Source organism: Ovis canadensis, chromosome 3 (genome assembly GCF_042477335.2).
Source record: "Ovis canadensis isolate MfBH-ARS-UI-01 breed Bighorn chromosome 3, ARS-UI_OviCan_v2, whole genome shotgun sequence".
Classification (NCBI taxonomy): Eukaryota; Metazoa; Chordata; class Mammalia; order Artiodactyla; family Bovidae; genus Ovis; species Ovis canadensis.
In genome coordinates this window covers 144,409,561-144,425,139 of record NC_091247.1, presented here as the reverse complement: position 1 = coordinate 144,425,139, position 15,579 = coordinate 144,409,561, and the positions used below count along the sequence as shown (strand labels likewise).

The following is a 15,579-nucleotide window of genomic DNA, read 5'->3' as shown; positions in this document are numbered from 1 at the left end:
GCCCGACCCTCGCCCTTCTCCCCCAGTTGCTACCTCCCTCCCTCTGAAGTGCCTGGTGGGGCACACGACCCCAGGAGGGGTGGAGCTTAGGCAGGTGGAGGCAGAACCCAGCCGCACCTCTGGTCACGTCGCTGACTTGGTACTTGTAGTCCGGGCTGCCACAGGTCCAGGACATGTCGTCCAGGGTGAAGGACTGGTTGGAGCGCAGCATGATGACCTCAATGGCACTCGACTTCAGCAGCACGATCTGGTCGTCAGCGGTGAGGTCTCTGCCGGGGAGGGTAGAGGGGGAGGTCAGTTACTCGTCGAGACCTTCAGGTCATGCCGATCAGTGCAATGCTTTGATAGGCACACCCTGCCAGGTGACCAGCATGTGCTCTGGGTCCTCCACCGAGGAACTTGCAGCTGGGTGGAAAGATCAAGACTGTTTCTTGAAGAAGAACAGCTCAAAGGTGTGACCAAATGCCAGCTGGTGTAGCTCAGCCACTAGGACAAGGAAAATCCAGACTTTCCAGGGTCTCCCAAGTCTAAGCAGTCACAGCTCTTCTAGTGTCAGGAAGATGGAGCCTGAGGAGGCCCCCAGGGCTATGGCATGAGTATGTGTGTGCCAAGACCCTTCAGTCATGTCCGACTGTTTGGGACCTAATGGATTATAGCCTGCCAGGTTCCTCTGTCCATGGGATTCTCCAGGCAAGAATAGTGGAGCGGGTTGCTACTCCCTTCTCCAGGGGATCTTCCCGGCCCAGGGATCAAACCCATGACTCCTATGTCTCCTGCACTGGCAGGTGGGTTCTTTACCACCAGCACCACCTGGCAAGCCATGGCATGAATATGGAGGTCTGCAAGAGCATGGCCAGGACCATCCTCAGTGGTTTCTAGTCTTTGGTCCTTCCAGTAGTGAAGTCAACTCTGTCTCCAGGACATCTCTGGACCCCACTCCCTCCAGACTGTTTTGATTCAGAGTTCCATCATCTTTTCCAGTAGCCTCTTGTTAGAATCCTGGAGTCAAGTCTCTCATTTACCTTTCTCACTGTCGTTACAGGAAAGTGTCATTCCTGCGCTCAGAAATCCCCAGTGACCATCCAACACCCTAGGTCAAGCCCACACTCCATAACTCGGCTCCAACATGTCTTTCCAGCCCTGCTTCCCATCACAGACTCCACTAACCCTCCATTCTAACAACATGAAACTACTCCATGTTTGGATGCTAGGCATTCTCACACTGCCATGCCCTTGAACACAGGACAGCTCCAGCTTAGAGAATGCATCTTCTTCTCGTCCTGAGTCCAGTTAGGCCTCCCTTGGATCCCTCCACCCTCTGATTCTCTTCATTGAATTAGAGCCATTCCTTTAAGACCTGCTGCACATTGCTTGTACTCCTATTTTGCCTTTCCCCCTTCACTCCTGTCCTTTTTTTTTTTAATTAATTATTTTAATTGGAGGCTAATTAGTTTATAATATTGTAGTGGTTTTCGCCATACGGGCTTCAGTGATATGAATGAACCACGGGCGTACATGTGTCCCCCATCCTGACCCTTCCTCCCGCCTCCCTCCCCATCCCATCCCTCAGGGTCATCCCAGTGCACCAGCCCTGAGCACCCTGTCTCATGCATCGAACCTGGACTGGCGGTCTGTTTCATATATGATAATATACATTTTTCAATGCTATTCTCTCAAATCATCTGACCCTCGCCTTCTCCCACAGAGTCCAAAATACTGTGCTATACATCTGTGTCTCTTTTGCTGTCTTGCATATAGGGTCATCATCACCATCCTTCTAAATTCCATATATATGCGTTAGTACACTGTATTGGTGTTTCCTTTCTGGCTTACTTCACTCTGTATAATAGGCTCCAGTTACTCCTATCCTTCAGATGTTTGTCTCTGGCTCTTCATCATAAGCTGCTTGAAGGCCAGCTCCACACTCACACTGATCACTGAGCCCTGAGCCTGACGAGAGGGTCAATAACTCTGTGTTGATGAGTCAAGAGGCTCATGACTAGTTCCACTATTCTGAGTCACGAGCTGAGCTTATCTGAACAAAGACAAGGAAAGAATCAGGGCCCACAGATCAAACTGCTTCCACTTCTTCTTCCCTTTCTCTTTCTGATTGCATACTTCCTCTTGGATATCCTGTTGAGGGGCTGTCACCCCCTGTGGCTGCACATTGGAATGTAGAAAGGTGGGAAACAGATGTTAATGGATAAGAGTCCTATGTCAACAGGTGATGGGTGAGGAGGTGTGGAAAGGCTTGCATGATTAGATGGGCACCAAAGGGCCTGGGCTGAAGGCAGATCACAAAGTGTTAGGGTTGGAAGGCCCCTTCTAGAGACTGTGGTCCACTTCCTTCCTCAGCATCTCTCACAGATGGCTCTCACACAACCACTGCAGGATTCCCCCGGGGCCAGGGAGCTCCCAACCTCTGGCCACAGTCATGAGGTGCTTGGCTCTTGGGCTAATAACGTCTTCTCCTGTTGAGCAATAACCCACAAGATGACACACTCATCCATAGCTTGTAGTTCTGTCCTCTCAAGGAAAACAGAACCTGAGTTCTGCATTAGCCGTGGGCGTGGTGGTGGTTTAGTTGATAAGCTGTGTCCAATTCTTTGTGACGCCATGGACTGTAGCCTGCCAGGCTCCTCTGTCCATGGGATTTTCCAGGCAAGAATACTAGAGTGGGTTGCCATTTACTTCTCTAGGGGATCTTCACCACCCAGAGATCAAACCTGGGTCTCCTGGGTTGCAGGCAGTTTCTTTACTAACTGAGCCACCAGTGGAACCCAGTCCATGGAACATCCCTTTAACCATTTGAGGAAAGCCACCATGTCCCCCTCCCCTTGCCTCATCTCTGGAATAAACAACCCTGGTGCCACAGTGTCTGAATGTCTCACTACCTCGGCACCCCTCAATCCACACTGAAAAAGTGAAAACTAACACCACCCTCATTTGGGTTTTAATTCATTTAAGTAAAATATGCAAGTAAAATATGTTCATTATTAAATCTTGGGAAAATACAGACAAAATATAAAGGCAAATAAAAATGGCTCATAAGCACAATGAACATTTTATTTTCTTCCTATCTGTTTTCCATGCAAATATCTCTTTTTCAAACGTGCACCAGGTCATAGTAATCCTGTGTCCCACTTTCTATGTCAGTTCATAGTACGTGGCATCATGTTACATCAACGTATTATAGGTTATTTAATCAGTCTCCCACCCACCTATGTTTGGGCACTTTGGTCACTTCCAAGTTTTGCTGTTTGGGGCTTCCCTGGTGGCTAGTGGAAAAGAATCCACGTGCCAATGCCCAGAGATGTGGGTTTGATCCCTGGGTTGGGAAGATCCCCTGGAGAAGGAAATGGCAACCTATTCCCATATTCTCACCTGGGAAATCCCATGGACAGAGAAGCCTGGTGGGCTACAGCCCATGGGGTTGCAAAGAGTTGGACGTGACTTAGCGGCTGAGCAACAGCAACAACGAGTTTTGCTGTTATAAGTAATTCCATGAGGGACATCTTTGTACGTAATGTTTTGTTCAATGGCCCACTCAGAATGGATGGCTGGAAGTGAACAAACATCCCATGGGTGCCTGGCTACAGAGATTTCAGCAGGACCACTGCCTACTGTGATCCAGACATACTACTTCTATGAAAGCAAATCTAGAACGACCTCCACCCACAGCCTGGAAATACAGGGACTTTCTAAGTGCAGCTTGCAGCCAGAACTGGTAATGGTGGTGGGTGGGGGTAGCGGTGGAAGTAAAGGGGGAGTCAGGAAGAGACCTAGGTCCTCCTGGTTCCTGCATCAGCTCTGGCTCTGGGCTTCTCTCTGGACCTGACTAATATTTACAACCAGATCAGTTTTCACCCTTGCGGCCGCTTCTGGGCACCTGTGAGATGCTCTGGGTATGTGTTGCTTGTCTTTCTCATCCCCACCAGGCGGTGTCCAGACCCTCCCTGCTTGTATTCCCTCAGCTGCGTTGACTGCAGCTGCTCACATGTTGATCTCTTCTATCAGACACCAACCCTCTGGAGGCCGGTCATCTTTGATCTCTCATGGTATATGTAAGAAAGCTGAGTTCTGGACAGGAGGAGGGGAGCACTGTGACCCCAGGCCTTTGACCCAAGAAGGAGTCTCTAGGGATAAAAATACTGGTGAGGTTGAAGGCATGTAACCTTCTGGGGCTGACTGGGTCTGGTCCCTCATGCACACCTCTGGGCAGTGAAACCTGGGGTCCTTGGTTCTCAGATCTAAGACCACCCGTGGTCATTAAGTTGCTGCTCCAGATGCCACATTCCCCTGCGTTTCTCTTGCAGGGCTGAGGGAGGGAGATCTGTGGGGTGCAGACTAAGAGGCTGAGGACGAGGAGGTGGGAGGCAGGAGCAGAGCCAAGGTCACACCGCAGGGCAGTTCACATCCAGCCCTGCCCCACTTTGGCCCCACACCTGCCCTGGAGCCTCGTCCTGTGTTCTCGCCTCCGCTCATCCACCCAGAAGTCTCATCCCGCCCTCCCCACACTTTCCACCCCTGCCTCCAGGCAGCAAGATCAAAGCTACCAGGGACGCAGCCGCTGTTCTTTCACTTCTTGGAAGAACAGAACCTCTAACTGCAGAAACCGGCAGAACCAGAGAGCAGATGGGCTGGCCCCGTCTGGGTCCTGGGAGCCTGGGCTCTGGTCCAGGCCTGGTGCAGCATCTGCTCCATCCAGTCCCAGGGAACATCCACATCAGTGACCCTCCCAGAGCCCTTGCTAAGGCCTGCTTTAGTTTTGTTGGAAAACATTCCACTTTGCGACTTCTCAAGCCACGCTGAAGCCAGAAAAGTCAACTCAAGCATGTTTAGGACTGATTTAATCCATTTGGCCTCAATAGTTGGGTGGCTGCAGTACCTGTTCGTATATACCTCACTTCGGCCAGGACTGCAGGGCTAGACCAGGGAACTCTGGAGAATGAGACTTGAAAGGGAAGGTAAAGGGGAGATTTTAGCTCATCCTTGGGGAGAGGAGGGCTTCCCAGGTGGCGCTAGTGGTAAAGAATCTGCCTGCAATGCAGGAGATGCAAGTTTGATCACTGGGTTGGGAAGATCCCCTGGAGGAGGGTATGGCAACTCCAGTATTCTTGCCTGGAGAATCCCATGGACAGAGGAGCCTGGTGGGCTACAGTCTATAGGGTTGCAAAGAGTTGGACATGACTTCCACTTGGGAGAGGAATTGAGGGGATAGTGATGCTATTTTGTATGAGGGTGTGTGGGGTAAGAGTAAGGGATGGGGGCCAAGAGAAAAACTGGGGCTCAGGTTACTTAGTGGAGGGGTGCATTGGGGTAGTCTGGTTAAATGAGTCACTTTCTTTTTAGGACGATTTTTGCAGGTGGAAAATCACCCAGCCACCACTGAAAATCACCAAACCTCAGCCTCTGGACAGGGCTCCGGGTGCTCTCTGGTCCACTGGGCAGGAAGGAGGAACCCTGTGCAGAGGAGGGCCGCTGCTCCTGCAATTCAGCCGGGAGCTGCCTGCTACAGTATATCCATCAACAACCCGAAGTGTTTGTTTTCTCTAGCTATTTACACAAAACAAGACTTTGGAACAAGTACAGTTTGCCAACAGTAACATGAAGGGAGGAGGAGGGAGTTGGAACTTGTACTGAGCAGAATATGTCATCGGTTCCAAGGAAGGGCTCTGGAGGGTGAATCTTAGGCCTCACAGACAACACCCGTTCGCCTGCCGGAGAGGCCTTTACTCCTTTTAATGCGACCGAGGTGCACAATATGAATGAATGGTAAGAATGTCTCAGCACCATTTGGTGTTTTTGCTCCTTTACGATTTTCATATCAATTCCAGGAAAGAGCATTGGCAAATACCTGGTATTTGAATTGGGGTGAGGCATAAAGTAACAGACAGCAAGTTGTCTCAGGATAGAAACAAACTGGGAAGTGCTGGGTTTGCTGCTGCTGCTGCTAAGTTGCTTCAGTCGTGTCCGACTCTGTGCGACCCCATAGACGGCAGCCCACCAGGCTCGCCCGTCCCTGGGATTCTCCAGGCAAGAACACTGGAGTGGGTTGCCATTGCCTTCTCCGAGTGCTGGGTTTAGCTGCACAAATTACTAACATTTAGCTGGTAGCGTGGTAGCGTGGCAATTTTGACAGCAGCTGATGGCTTCCCTACACAGCAGAGATTTCTCAAACAATAAATGCACCCTCTGTTAGCTTCCATCCAGAGCTGGCCAACATACAGTCATTTTCCGTCTCCCAATGTTCTAGCCCTGAATCTGAGCATTAGTGTTGAGGAAGCATGCTGCCCCTTTCTGGTATGACTTCGACTATTGCCATTAGTTGAAATGATGAGAATACTGCTTGATATTCATTAATTTACTTCATGTCTCAATCACATTGTCTATGTATTTGATGACAATGTCCCAAATGAACTTTTAGAAAGAAGGAGGCTATAAACATTTATAAATATAGATTCGACTGCTTCCCAGCATATCTACTAAAAGTGTCAACTTTTACACACTTTCAAGAATATTTAACGCTGCATGACCATTTAAATGAGGAGGGCATGGCAACTCATTGCAGTATTCTTGCCTGGATAATCCCATGGACAGAGGAGCCTGGCAGGCTATAGTCCACAGGGTCGCACAGAGTCAGACACGACTGAAGCGACTGAGCACACACAAGCATTTAAATATAAGTATAATATACCATTATTACCGAAGCAATAGAGCATTTAAACGTGTATAAATGAATCCATAAGGGAGGGTCTCTCTCTCAGTTGAGGGCTTCCTGCGTGGCTCAGAAGAAAGAACCTGCCTGCTAATGCAGGAGATGAAAGAGATGCAGGTTCTATCCCTGGGTCGGGAAGATCCCCTGGAGGAGGAAATGGCAACCCACTCTAGCATTCTTGCCTGGAGAATCTCAAGGACAGAGGAGCCTGGAGAACCCCGTGGGCAGAGGAGCCTGGCAGGCTCCAGTACATAGGGGCTCAAAGAGTTGGACACAACTGAGTGACTAAGCATGCCCTGCTGCTGCTGCTGCTAAGTCGCTTCAGTCGTGTCTGACTCTGTGCGACCCCATAGACGGCAGCCCGCCAGGCTCCTGAGTCCCCGGGATTCTCCAGGTGAGAACACTGGAGTGGGTTGCCATTTCCTTCTCCAAGGCATGAAAGTGAAAAGTGAAAGTGAAGTCACTCAGTCATGTCTGACTCTTCGCGACCCCATGGACTGTAGCCCACCAGGCTCCTCCACCCATGCAATTTTCCAGGTGAGAGAAGCATGCACTACTTTAGTAGACCTCCTTATACTTACCTACTTTGGCAAAAAATATCTCAGTACTATTAGGAAATGGCCTTGGATGATATATAAATTGAGTGAAAGATGCCCAGGTTATAGATGCAAGCCCTCCCCTCTAGGATTTCTAACTTACTTCACAAACTCAGCCCTTTCTCCACTCTATCTCTTCATCCTGATTTCAGAATTGGGAGTGAAGGATTAATGTAGGTTTAATTTAAAAGGTTAACATGAGGGACTTCCCTGGTGATCCAGCAGCTAGGACTCCACGCACACTCCCTATGCAGGGGGCCTGGGCTTGATCGATACATCGCAACTAAGAGTCCGAATGCCTCGACGAAGCTCAAAGATCCTACGTGCCACACCTAAGACCCAGCTCAGCCAAATAAATAAATTAAATATTTTTAAAACAAAAAGATAATATGAGAATTAGATTCAAGGCAGCTGGAGTGGACACAGCAGCAAACTCAGAGTTGTCAACCCAGTTCTGACACACTGGCTGCAACACTGGAATTCCTGGTGCTGAGCTTCACCGGGCAGTGTCTGTTCTATCACACAGACACTGAGAAGGATGCGTGGCTTTCCACTGCTGGCCTGCCCCATAATGCTGGAGAGGCTGCACTTCTTAAATACAGATTTCTGGACCTCGCCTAGAGATTCTGATTGAGGAGGTCTGGGATAGGACCTGAAGGTGTATTTTGGGAAGCAGTAGGTTGAGAATTTCCAAGACTTCTTTGGGCTCAGGATTGGATTCTGACTGTCTCCTGGATGCCCCAGAAGCTCCTTACCTGAACCCTGGGATCATCTTGGCAAAGCCGATGACCTTTTGGATGCTGTAACTGACCAGGTCAGCCAGGTGGGGCAGCATGGAGAGCTGGGACAGGTCCAGGGTCACAGAAGGGTCATCGGAGTCTTCTTCACTCTGATGCTGGTTGGAAAAGCTGGTTGGCTCTGTTGTGTCTGGGGAAGGAAGAGGGAAGAAAGGAATTACTTGAGCCAGCCTGCCTCCTGTGAGGCCCTCCTGTTCTCTGGCAGCAGTGCCAGTTGGGAATTCAGCAAGACTGCCTCTCTCCAAAGTCACTTCCACCCAGGCGTCCCCCTGGGGTTCCCCGCGTCTTTCTTCAACAGAGTAAAGAAGCAGGAAAATCAAAGAGCAGAGACATTCTGAGATATGAGACTTCTTTAAGAGTGATTTTGCATGTCATTCCTAATGATCAAGAGTCAAAGATGAATGTGGAACCAATAAACTTGTGGAAAACAGTGTTCGGCCTCACTAGTGATCAAAGAACAGCCAAGAAGAACATCCACTTTTCACCTCTAAACTAGAAGCAAATATGTTTAAAGGTTGACACCAGTATTTGTGAAGATGCAGGAGATTAGGCAATCCTTGTGCAGTGCTGGGGTGCTAAAGGAGGCACACAGCTATGCAGCTAATCTAGAGCGCAATTTGACCACGAGGGTCAAAAGCCTACAGTCACATACACTCTGTGACCAGTAATCCTATGTCCATGAATTCAGCATAAGGAAAAATTCAGAATGAGTGCAAATATTTAGCCACAAGCATGCTGTTATCTTCATCGAGAGCTGGGGGGAAAATCTAGATATCCAATGATAGGGGGTTTAGATGTGTTATTGTACATTATACCCCAGAAAACTATGCAGCTTCAAAAATGATATTCTAGGTATGTACTGAATGGCATGAAAATATGATATAATACAGGTGCTAGTGGTAAATGCAGGTACTCTGCCTGGGTACCCTGCCTGCAATGCAGGAGACATAGAGAGATGTGGGTTCAATCCCTGGATCAGGAAGATCTCCTGGAGGAGGGCATGACAATCCACTCCAGTATTCTTGCCTGGAGAATCCCATGGACAAAAGAGCCTGGTGGGCTACCGTCCATGGGGTTGCAAAGAGTCGGACACGACTGAGCACGCACACACACACATACCAAACATACCATGGGGGTAGGTGAGCACCTCAGATTAATCAACCTGTAAGGGGAAATCAAAACTTCTAAATAACATAAGTGAAGTGAAAGTGAAGTCGCTCAGTCATGTCCGACTCTTTGCAACCCCATGGACTGTAGACTACCAGGCTCCTCTGTCCATGGGATTTTCCAGGCAAGAGTACTGGAGTGGGTTGCCATTTCCTTCTCCAGAGGATCTTCCCAACCCAGGGATTGAACCCAGGTCTCCCACATTGTAGGCAGAAGCTTTACCATCTGAGCCACCAGGGCTGTTATTAAAAGTCGAAGTACAAGGTGAACCTATTTGCAAGGCAAGAACAGAGATGCAGACATAAAGAATGGTAATGGGGACAGAGAGCAGGTATGGAGAGGGCGGGAGGAACTGGGAGATTAGGATGAACACGTACACACTACCATGTGTAAACATAGCTAGTGGGAACCTGCTGGGTGGCACAGTGAGCTCATCTCAGTGCTCTGTGATGGCCTAAAGGGGTAGAATGGGTTTCAGGGGGAGAGAGGTCCCAGAGGGAGGGGATGTATGTACATGTATAGCTGACCCACTTTGCTCTACAGCAGAAACTATATAGCATTGTGCAGTTGCTTTACAACACTGTAAAGCAATTATACTCCGAAAAAAGTTGAAGTACAAACCAATGTATAATATACAGATTGACCTTCATTGATAAAAATGATTATACCATAAAGTAAAAAGAGTAGGAAGGTGGATAGAGAAAATTAACACAGGAGAGGGGTTAACTACAAGGTGAGGGGCTCAGGGATCAGTTATCTGTGCAGGGGTCTCTGTAGACCCCTGTATCTGGGCACAGATCCATCAGTGAGTCTGGAAGCACCATGTCTGAGGGTTCCAGCTCCCCAGAGGGGAGGGAGCTTTTCCATCCCTGCCCTCCTATCCAGCAGAGGGCAGCTGGATTAGGTGGGAGGTAGAAGGATGAAGACAAGGATAGGGGAGGATGAGGCAGGAAGATGCAAAGGATGGTAGAGAAGCACAGTAAGAAAGCAAGGATGAGTTGGAAGGGACAGGTCCTCCAGGACATTAGCGGAAGGCAGCTTGAGTGGAAAGGTGGGCTTCCATGTTGAATTTCACCTTCCACAGGCTCAGGCTCTGGTGACCCGTTAACAGCACTGTCAGCTATATTTAAAAGTTGCTAAGAGAGTACATCTTAAATGTTATCACAGGGAGGCGGGGGGAAACTCTTTGTAACTCTAGGAGGTTAACTAACTTATTGTGGCAATCATTTCCCAATATATACATCTATCAAATCATTATGTTATACACCTTAAATTTATACAGTGCTGTATGTCGATTGCATGTGTGCATGCTAAGTCGCTTCAGTTGTGTCCGACTCTGCAACTCCATGGACTGTAGCCCGCCAGGCTCCTCCTCTGTCCAAGGAGATCCTCCAGGCAAAAATACTGGATTGGGGTGCCATGCCCTCCTCCAGGGGATCTTGACCCAGGGATCGACCCCACATCCCTTGCATCTCCTGCATTTGCAGGTGGTTCTTTACCACTAGTGCCATCTTACATTTTTATAAAGTTGGAAAAAACAAAAACCAAACCAACAAACAACCCACCCGGCAGCAAGGACTCAGGCTCAAAGGACCACTGAGAAGAATCAGGTAGGGAGCCCGGGGTAGAAGCCTGGCTTAGAGGAAAGAACAGAGGCTTTGCAGGCAACAGCTTGGCCTCTTCCTCAGAGTCCTCAGCACAGGCCCTTGGGCAAGTCACACCTCTTCTCTAAAAAGGGGTTGTTGTGGGCAGCACACAGTAGTGAGTGCTGTCCTTCTGGCTGCAGCCAAGGGCAGGTGGGCTGGGAAAGCTCTAGGTCCTTGGGGAGGGAGTACGCTGTCCCCCTCACCTGGAGAGGAGGTATAGTGATCCGAACAGGAGGAGGACGAGTTTCCAGAGAAGCTGGGCGTGAGTATCGACCTCGAAGCATGGTTCCCCTCGTCCTCATCCTTGCGAACTGGAGGCTGGAAGGGAAAGGAGGAGTGTCAGAAGCCCACATTAGAGGTCACCTTCCTCCCCCAGCCCTGGTCTTTTGTTTACAGGAGGGGCAGTCCTCCCCAGGGTCAGAGGGCAGAGCAGCTTCCAGCCCTCCCCAGGTGCTGTGCCCAGATCCCCTCGCCCTTCAGCTCACATACTCGGAACTGGCTGAAGTCGGAGTAGGTGTCATCGTAGGTCTTGTGGTGGGCGTCCAGCAGGGTGGTGATGATGCGCTGCTGCTCCTCCGACAGCTTCGGCCGCAGGCTGTCCTTCAAGGCCTCCTCCTCCTTCCGCTTGAGGATCATCTCCCGTTTCCGCTGCACCTCTTCATCAGTCAGGATGACTGTGGGGGTGCCGGAGGGGGGTGTCAGGAGGACGGGGCCTGCAGTGCCTCCAAGGAACGTTCCTCCAGGTGTAGAGGCCCCAGATGGGAGGGGCTGGGCCCTGACACTTGGCGCTCACCAGGCCATCCTGCCACGGGGACCCAAAGCCCATGATACGGATGGAAGAGTGGGTGCTGTATGTTGAAAAGGCAGGAGCATGAGAGAGGAGGAAACAGAGGATTTGGGAGGCAGGATGCTTGGGCATCATTAAGGAGACTGGGATCCCAAGAACAAGATGTCTGACTCTGAACAGAATGAACTCTCCAGGCTTCTGGTTGCTCATTTCTAAAATGAGGAGTTTGGACCATAGGATCTCTCCTAAGATCCCTTTTTGTCCCTTCTTCCAGGAAGCATGTGGTGTGGGGATCCTACCTCAAAGGACCAACTGCTTTGAGACCTGAATGCAGCCCAGCAGAGAGCAGATGCTCACTCAGGGGGAGGGAGGGTGCAGGGTCCCAGTGTCAGAAGCTAGGAGATGCTGAGAAGACCCCTCTACGTGGTCATCCCCATGTAACTTTCCAGGCATGTGATCTACTCTGACCAATGTAGAAAGACTTTGCCTCTTAGGTTCCTCCTAAGAGGAGGAACAAGCCCTCCTTCAGTCCTTCCAGTCTTGAAATTTCTGCCCAAGGAAGTTTTCCAGTCCTTCAGAAGTCCCTGAGGATAGATAGCAGCTCACAGCTCTATCTGGGAAGCTCTCTCCAGTGGCTAACCAGGGTGTCTGACTGCAGGGGCTCCAAGCCTCCCTGTGCTGGGTGACTGCCGGGAGGGTGGGGCCGGGAGCAGACCTGGCACACAGACCTCCCGGCCGGGGCTTGCAGAGCGCTGACGGCAGGAGTGGGCACTGGGGCCCTCGGCGTGTAGCTGCTTGCTCTGTGCTAGTCTTGCCAGGGCATCTGCCCACAGAACCAAGCGTTTCACAAGAGCAAGAAAAAGAACCAGAATGCCAGAGTGGGTGGCTTCTGGGCTTCAGGAAAGGCCCATGGGCCTTGGCCTCTCGGGTGGGGGTAGGACGAGAGAAGTGGGGGTGAGGGAAGGAGAGCCTGTGGTGGGTGTGAGTGGGCAGCGCAGGAAAGGGAAGCCGGTGGCGGAAGATGGCGCGTTCCCTCCAGAGCTGAGGTAAACCGTACCTAGAGGAAGACTGGGCGGAGGCCACGCCCAGGTTACTGACTCACCTACCCAAAGAGCTACCTACCCAAAGAGCTGCCCGCCCTCCTCCCACAGAGGGTGTCAGTTCAGACCCCAAGAGATACAGCAGACGGGAGCGGGAAGGAGCAGGGAGCACCCCATTCAAGGCAGGGTGTGAGACGCTAGCCTGGGGAGCCCAAGATTAGGGACAGAGTCCTTCCTGTTCACCTGAGGGGCAGGCGCAGGACGCGATGAGGCTGGGCTTGGGGGGACGGCTCTGGCTGCCCACAGGGGTGCTTTTCAGCCCCACGGGGCTCTCATAACCCCCTGTGATCCTATGACGTCACTGTCCTGCTCAGAAACTTCTGAATCCTTCCTGCTTACCATGCCCCACGTAAAGCCAAGATTCTTGGTGATTTCCCTTCTTCCTAACTTTCCAACCTCACTGCCAGGGTCTTGACGCAGCAGCTGGTCTGGCTGCACTGGGATTGCTGGCCTGTGAACAGGACCCGCTTCTACTGCCACGGCGTTCCCCGTGCGCCATCTGCCTGTCCAGCTGGGCCTTCTCTCCCCAGTAGCCATGCAGATTTACCAGTTCCCCAGCACCCAGCTCACACCCTCTTGTACCACAAAGGCTTCTGTATTGCCCTGATCGGCAAGGAGCAGTTTTTCCCACACACATCAGCACCCGATCTTTTTTCACTCTGTCCCATCTATGGTTATAGGTTCCAATAAATACTTGCAATAGAGAGAGCCTAAGTTCAAGGTCTTCTTCACTGGAACTGCAGGGCATCTAAGGATGGGGGCTGTATCTTACAATGCCTATATCTCCCATGCCAAGGCTAGCCCAGTGGGGCATCCTCAGTGGTCTGATGCACTGGAAACCCAACATATCAGCACTGACTGTACCTACTGTGTGCTGGTCATCCTCTGGACGTGCACCAATGATGCCCATCCCCTACAATTTCAGGATGGCACGCTCCACCTACCAGTCCACCAGATCGCTGAGCAAAGTTTACATTTTCAAATACTTGTGACAAGTATTTTCAAGACAGAACCCCTTGTAACGGAGCACCTGCAACATCAGGTGACCTTTGCTTGATGGTTCAGAGGCATCGTTCTGAATAATTACTGGACTTTGCGGGAATAAGGCTATGACCTCAGAGCCATAGGGGTCTGTTTTTCTGCACTGTGTGACTCAGTCTGCCATGATTTTGAGTTCCTGTCTTACTCTTCCAACCAGTCTATCCTGCTGTCTTAGGCTATGTGATGTCTCTTTTTACTGGAGTGTACTTTTATCCTCCTTAACGGTTACGTCTAATCTTCTGGGAGCCAGAAACTCTGGTGATCAAGCGGTATGTCATTAAAAATGCCATTAATAAATACATTGTTAATAAAAATAAAGGTTTTTTTTTTTAATGTACCAAGCACTATTCCAAGTACTTCTTACATATTAACTCACATTATTTGGTCCTTATAATAACCCTTAAGGCAGATGCTGTTATCCTCATTTTACAGGTGAGGGAACCTGAGAGCCAGAGAGGCTATCAAGCTTGCTCAAAGTCACAGAGCAAACAGACAAGGCAGAGCTGGAGTCGGGTCTGAGCAGTCTGGTTCTAGAGGCCAGTGTCCTAACCACTACTCTGCACTGCCTATGACTATAATTGGCTGTGAATGCTCAGCCAGACCCTGGTCTTCAACTGTGGAGTCATGACACACAGGTGTTCTGATCCACCCGAAGAGTGTGCGAAAATAATGATTAAATAAAGTAGCAAGGCTTGTAAGTGATTTACGTTAAAAGGATAACGTTAAGAGATTTGAGGTTAACCTTACGGCATTTCTCCTCTCCGTCATTTCTAGCAAATAGCAACCATCACCCTGTTTGCAGTACCAGAGGAAGAGCCACTAAGGTCTGCTGGTTTCAGATGAAGGCTGCCAATCCATGGACCTCCCTGCAGGCAACGTTGGCAGGGGACTAGATAAGCTATAAGCCTCTCACATATGCAGATATTGTTGTGACTTATAAAATAGTTCATTTCCTTAAAGGGGTTGTTAATTTCATAGGATGCTTAGAAAATAATTTTCTCAATAAATTGCTACTAAAAATACCATTACTTTTGTGTAGGAGAACACTTTTTTTGTTGTTTGTTTTGTATGTTTTTTCAGCTCAAACAGTACAAATTTATTTTTCACTAGGAGGCACATTTTGAAGTTAAAAGCCCATTGATGGGTTTGTTAATGAATAAAGGGCATGAGCTGTGTACACGGACTTTGTGAAATCCATATGGCTGCTTAGTAGCTTCTCAATTCCTTGCTGACTGGGTAAAGGGCTTTGCTGAAGTTAACCCCTTGCAAGATGTTCCCTATTCCATGAAGCCTATGATCGAGTTAGGGAGTCAAGATCTGAAAGCACAAGCATCTTAAAAGCGTTTCAATTTGCCAAAGGTGGCCTAAGGACAACATTAGGTAAACAGACAAAATTTTTCCAAATGAATGACATTGACAATATCAGATGTGCGTGATCTTCTTGATCTGTAAATCAGTAGGAGATGCAGAGATACAAAGAAGCACAATGGGGAGCTAATATTTAATCATTCAATACATATTTACGGAGCACCTACTATCAGAGGTTGTGCTCATGATGGGCAGAAAAAATGTCCATGTATAAAAATATTTAAAGTTCACATGTGCAGGCCAGGTCTACAAGAGTCCAGAACTCAGCTATGAAATGTCTTGGGCTCCAAGGACATCAAGTCAACCTGGACTTGAAGAGACAGAGAGAATCTTTAGTGAGAACAAATTCTCTTCAGTCC

At 49.5% G+C, this 15,579-nt stretch overlaps 1 protein-coding gene across 5 annotated transcripts in view; it reads right to left on the bottom strand.

Moving 5' to 3' along the window:
- Positions 1-15,579, bottom strand: part of VDR (vitamin D receptor) — a 106,629-nt gene that overhangs the window by 4,724 nt on the left and 86,326 nt on the right. For all 5 annotated transcript variants that reach the window (XM_069580894.1, XM_069580897.1, XM_069580895.1 and 2 more), the window contains 4 exons: positions 11,414-11,598; positions 11,128-11,242; positions 8,070-8,241; positions 118-269 (listed from right to left, as the gene is read on the bottom strand). In XM_069580894.1, coding sequence (XP_069436995.1) covers positions 118-269; positions 8,070-8,241; positions 11,128-11,242; positions 11,414-11,598 — 624 coding nt within the window. The remainder of the gene's footprint in view (positions 1-117; positions 270-8,069; positions 8,242-11,127; positions 11,243-11,413; positions 11,599-15,579) is intronic.